This window comes from Stomoxys calcitrans, chromosome 4, assembly GCF_963082655.1.
Source record: "Stomoxys calcitrans chromosome 4, idStoCalc2.1, whole genome shotgun sequence".
NCBI lineage: Eukaryota > Metazoa > Arthropoda > Insecta > Diptera > Muscidae > Stomoxys > Stomoxys calcitrans.
In genome coordinates, this window is record NC_081555.1 from 95241262 (window position 1) to 95247261 (window position 6000).

General features: G+C 33.5%; 1 protein-coding gene across 1 annotated transcript in view; it reads right to left on the reverse strand.

Moving 5' to 3' along the window:
- Positions 1-3957, reverse strand: part of LOC106088649 (moesin/ezrin/radixin homolog 1) — a 41176-nt gene extending 37219 nt beyond the window's left edge. Inside the window, exon 1 of the mRNA XM_059366182.1 lies at positions 3851-3957. Coding sequence (XP_059222165.1) covers positions 3851-3865 — 15 coding nt within the window. The 5' untranslated portion in view covers positions 3866-3957. The remainder of the gene's footprint in view (positions 1-3850) is intronic.
- Positions 3958-6000: the final 2043 nt, after the last annotated feature.

Here is a 6000-nt window from a genome sequence, read left to right on the forward strand (position 1 = left end):
TTATTAGTTTAGGTCGGTTGGGATTGTAAATGGGCCATATCGGTCCATGTTTTGATATAGCTGCCATATAAACCGATCTTGGGTCTTGACTTCTTGAGCGCCTAGAGGGCGCAATGCTTATCCGATTTGGCAGAAATTTTGCATGAAGTGTTTTATTTTGACTTCTAACAACTGTGTTAAGTATAGTATAAATCAGTCTATTCTGATATAGCCATATAAACCGATCTTCCGATTAGACTTATTGGGCTTGTTGAGGGCGAAATTCTTATCCAATATGGTTGAAAATTGTTTTCCAACATCTGCTTGTTTTGCGCCCTTTAGAAGCTCTAGAAGTCAAGACCCAACTCCGGTTTATATGGTAGCTATATCAGGTTATGAACCGATTTAGACCATACCTGACACAGTTGTTGAATGTGATAGCAAAACACTACCTGCAAAATTTCAGCCAAATCAGATAAGAATTGCGCCCTCTACAAGCTGAAGAAGTGAAGATCCAAGATCGGTTTATAAGGCCGCTATATCAGGTTATGGACCGATTTAAACCATACATAGCACAACTGTTGGAGGTCATAACACAACACTACATGCAAAATTTTAGCCAAATCGGATAGGAATTTCGCCCTCTAGTGGCTCAAGAAGTCAAGACCCCAGATCGGTTTATATGACAGCTATATCAAAACATGGATCGATTTGGCGCAGTTACAATCCCAACCGACCTACACTTATAAGAAGAATTTGTGCAAAATTTCAAGTGGCTAGCTTTATTCCTTCAAAAGTTAGCGTACTTTCGACAGACAGACGGACGGCCATGGCAAGATCGACTTAAAATGTCATGTAAAATGCCGACTTTGAAATACCCTACACCTACCCAACAATTATAAATTTGGGTAATAGATATATGTATATGAGAGATATATCTAAATCTGAACAGACTTTTTTCGAAAAGATCGTTTGAAAAAATTTGTTACTACGGCCAAAGAAGTGCAAATTCGTCGATAAATATATATGGGAGTTATAGGTTTTGATAAAAATTACTGTACCACTATTCCTGATAGAACCGATTGAAACTACAATGTCCCTGGTAACAGAAGTTACACAGAATTCTATACGGATGGTTCCAAACTAAACGACAAGGTGGGCTTTGGGGTGTAGCCTAAAGATCTAGAACTGGTCATATCGAATAGGTTACACGACCACTGCAGTGTGTATCAAGCAGAGATCCTTGCAATTAAGGAAGTGGTGGAATGGCTAAGATATAATGTTATTACGACGATTGGTATTAATATCTTCTCAGAAAGCCAGGCAACCATTAAATCCCTGGAGAACGTATTTTTGAACACTAAAACCGCTCCCGACTGTCGCAGATCTCTCAACGAGTTGGTTGAACAGTTCAAAATTCACCTGTTTTGGGTGCGGGGCCACAGAGATATCCCAAGGAACTGTAAAGCGGATGAGCTTGCGAAACTAGGAACTACCTTACACATTCCAGGGATATTGGAATCTGTGGGTACGACTCTAGCGACATGCAAGCTAAGTTTTCAGGACCAGGCCCGAAGGACAACGAATGATAGATGGTAACAAAGAGGGAGCTGTGGCATTCCAAAACTATGTGGCCTAATCTAGACTTGAAAAGGTCTACTGCTTTTCTGTCATTGGCTAGAACTGACGTCTCAGTCATTGTGTCCGTCATGACAGGTCACTGTCTAATCCGAAAACATGCTGACAGACTGAAGATTGCCAGCAACGACTTTTGCAGAAGCTGTGAGGACATCGAAGAAGAAGAGACTATAGAACACCTGTGTGTGTGTCCAACACTAGCAGTTAGAAGGAGTTCTACTTTAGGTTGTCATTTCTTTGAGAACCTGTCCGATTTAGCGGATGTGAACATTCGCAGGTTATTAGGCTTTTTAAAGCGATCTGGATGGTTCAACGGTAGGAGCTAGAAGGCATCTTCCTTCTTTTGTTCCTGTGGTATCACAATGGACGAAAACATCTTAATGAGTCTGATGGCAGACTGCCACTTAAACCTAACTTATATCCAAATCTGAACCGATATTGATGAAATCTTGCTTAGCAGTAACAAAACAATCCGTGCTAAATTTTGTGCAGATCGTTTGAAAATTGTTGTAACTACGGCCATTAAAGTGCAATTCGGGCGATACGTATATATGGAAGCCATATCTAAATCTGAACCGATTTTGATGAAATCTTGGAGATATGTTGAGATCAGTAATAAAACTATCCTTTCCAAATTTTGTACAAATCGGTTGAATATTGTGGTAACTACGGCCATTCAAATGCAAATCGGAAGATACATATATGGGCGATACAAATATTAACCAAAATCAATAGCATTCGTCCAAAAAAAGTGGCAGGTGCAAAATTTAGGAATGATAGGACAATAAATACGACCTGCACCTTGATTACAGGAAAACATGGGCTCACGGACGGACATGGCTAAATTGAATCGGAAAGTGATTCTGAGTCGATCGGTATACTTATTAATGGATCTAGCTCTTCTCCTTCTTAACGTTAGAAACAAATGCATAAACTTATAATAACCAGACAAAATTTCTATGAAATTTTACCTAAAGACAACATTTCAATGAAATTTTAGCTAAAAGGCAAAATTTCTATAAAATATTATCTAAGACAAAATTCTATGAAATTTTACCTATACACAAAATTGGTATGAAGTTTTACCCTATAAACAAAATTTCTATGAAATTTTACCTATAGACACAATTTCTATGAAATTTTACCTAAAGACAAAATTTCTATGAAATTTTACCTAAAGACAATATTTCTATGAAATTTTACCTAAAGACAATATTTCTATGAAATTTTACCTAAAGACAATATTTCTATGAAATTTTACCTAAAGACAAAATTTCTATAAAATTTTACCTAAAGACAAAATTTCTATGAAATTTAACCTATAGACAAAATTTCTATGAAATTTTACCTAAAGAAAAAATTTCTATGAAATTTTACCTAAAGAAAAAATTTCTATGAAATTTTACCTAAAGAAAAAATTTCTATGAAATTTTACCTAAAGAAAAAATTTCTCTGAAATTTTACCTAAAGGCAAAATTTCTATGAAATTTTACCTAAAGAAAAAATTTCTATAAAATTTTACCTAAAGACAAAATTTCTATAAAATGTTACCTAGAGACACAATTTCTATGAAATTTAACCTAAAGGCAAAATTTCTATGAAATTTAACCTAAAGACAAAATTTCTATGAAATTTAACCTAAAGACAAAATTTCTATGAAATTTTACCTAAAGACAAAATTTCTATGAAATTTTACCTAAAGACAAAATTTCTATGAAATTTTACCTAAAGACAAAATTTCTATAAAAATTTTGCCTAAAGACAAAATTTCAATGAAATTTTACATAAAAATAAAATTTCAGTGAAATTATACCTAAGGGCAAAGTTTCTGTGAAATTTTACCCAAAGACAAAATTTCCATAAGATTTTACCGGAAGAAAAAATTTCTAATGAAATTTCACCTAGTTTTCGTCGTTTATGCTGCCTTGCACCATGTCATCATCTAGGTTGCATATCTTTATCTAGGTTAATTTGTTTTCTTTTTCTTTTCTACCTCTTCTAGATTGAACACTATGGACCTAAAGTGAAGCAGCTAGCAACGTAATTAAGTCAAGCTTTTTATGAAGGTTTTGATTGTTGGCAAATATAACAACCAAAACTTGTCTGCTAAGTTTGTGGAAAATTCGGCAATAGGTAGGTGTTTTTATACTCAAACTTGTTAAAAAAATGCCGTTAATACTTCTTTACATTAATACTAAGATAAAAAAATAATTTAAAAATAATATTGACTTACCGCTTTGCGTGACATTTTGCTTTAATTTAAAAAATCCTTTACTATTTAAAAATTATTTATAAAAAAACAATAAAAAAAATACTTTTTTTTGTATATACACTACAATAGCTGATTTTTGTTTAATTTTCTGTAGGAAGAATCGAGAGGAAATGTAATCTGAAAAGAGAGAGATAAAAAGAAAAGTATCAGTAAAAATAATAAAATTCGACTTTCTGATAAATTTGAAATGAGTAATCGATAAAAAAAAGAATATAAAAAAATAATACCAAATATTTTTACTCGTTGATAAAAAAATAATTATAATGAAAAAGGCAAACTGGTTACTGCTTTTTTTTCAAATGATTCATTGGCAAGGCAATTGAACGAATGGGCTTTTTGAAGTCAGTAGGCAGCAGTTACCCCAAGACCCAAGCAGCAATATTGTACATCATACATTTCACATTTTAAAGGTTATTTAATTTGTTGTTGTTGTTGTTTTCTCACTTCAATGTAACAACAACTGATGAGAAATGTTGTTTTAGCTGACAGTTTAATATTTTTCAATATATTGTTTGATGAATTCATCTGTTTATTTAGTAATAATTACCATGAATAGCAATAGCCAGTTACTTATTGTGTGTTTAAGCGTTTTATTCATTTTATTCACTGCCATATATGGTTGGAAAAAAAACCCCAAGTGTTTCGTTCAATAAACTTGAAGATTGTAAATTATAAAAAGTTTAAGCTTATATTTGAATGGAGAGGTACATTCATATATGGAGAAGACAATATGCAGTATGGTACAATAATAAAAAACCTGTAAGGAAGGGCAGAAGTCAGGCGGTGCGAACTGTATAATACCCTATACCTATCCCACAAGTACAATGTGGGAGTTATATCCAATTCTGAAACAATTTTGATGGACTTCGGCGGATGTTTTCAGCAAATATGTTCAAACTGTAATAACTACGTTTGACAATTTACAACATTGCAAATCATTAAAATTTCACCAACATATATATGGGAGCTATATCTAAATCTGAACTTCTCAGATATTGTGGTAGTTGTCGAGGAAAGCGTTTTGCAAAATTTTGGGAAAATTGATCAATAAATGCGTTTGCAGTGGCTCTAAAAGTGAACATCGGGCGATATACACATATGACAGCTATATCTAAATCATAACCGATTTCTTTGAAGTTCTTCAGTAATGTCTAGAGTCATAAGAAAATCCTTCCTGCCAAATTTCGACAAAATCGGTTAACAAATGACCATTTTATTGAATTATAACTGCTCATCAAACGAACATATGTATGAGAGCTATATCCAAATCTGAAGCGATTTTTTCCAATTTCAATAGACTTCGTTTCTAGACCGAAAAAGATGCCTGTAACAAATATGAAGACGATCGGATGAAAATTGCGACCTGTAATTTGTACACAAATTAACATGGACAGACGGAAAGACAGACAGGCGGACTTAGCTAAATCGAATCAGAAAGTGATTCTGAGTCGATGGGTATACTTATCAGTGGGTCTATCTCTCTTCTTTCTGGGTGTTACAAACAAAAGCAAAATGCCCATGAACATTCTATTAAGGAACTGGGACAAAATTCTCTTAAAAAATAATGAGTGCTGTCCGATTCAATTTAAAGCTCAATGATAAGGGACCTCCTTTTTATAGCCAAGTCCGAACGGCGTGCCGCAGATCGACACCTCTTATGGGAGAACTTTTTACATGCCAAAATACCTCACAAATGTTGCCAGGGGATAACCACCGTTAAACAATGTATTGATTTTCCTGCCAGGATTCGAACCTAGGCATTCAGCGTCATAGGCGGACATGCTAACCTCTGCGCTGCGGTGCCCTCCTTGGATTGCTGTAAATTTTATATTAAAATTTCGTCTTCGGAGAAAATTTTGTAATTTGGTCTTAAAAATTTTACAGAAATTTATCCTTTAGAAAAAATTTCGTGGAAAATGTTCTTTAGAGAAAAATTTATGGACATTTCTTCAGAGAACATTTCATGGTTATTTTTTGTTCATAGAAAGTTTCATTGAAAATTTTTCCTTAGAGAAGATTTCACCGAAAATTTGTCTTTAGAGAAAAATTTCACTGAAATTTCTTTGAAAATTTGTCTTTAAAATAAAATTCTAATTTAGAGAAAATTTCTT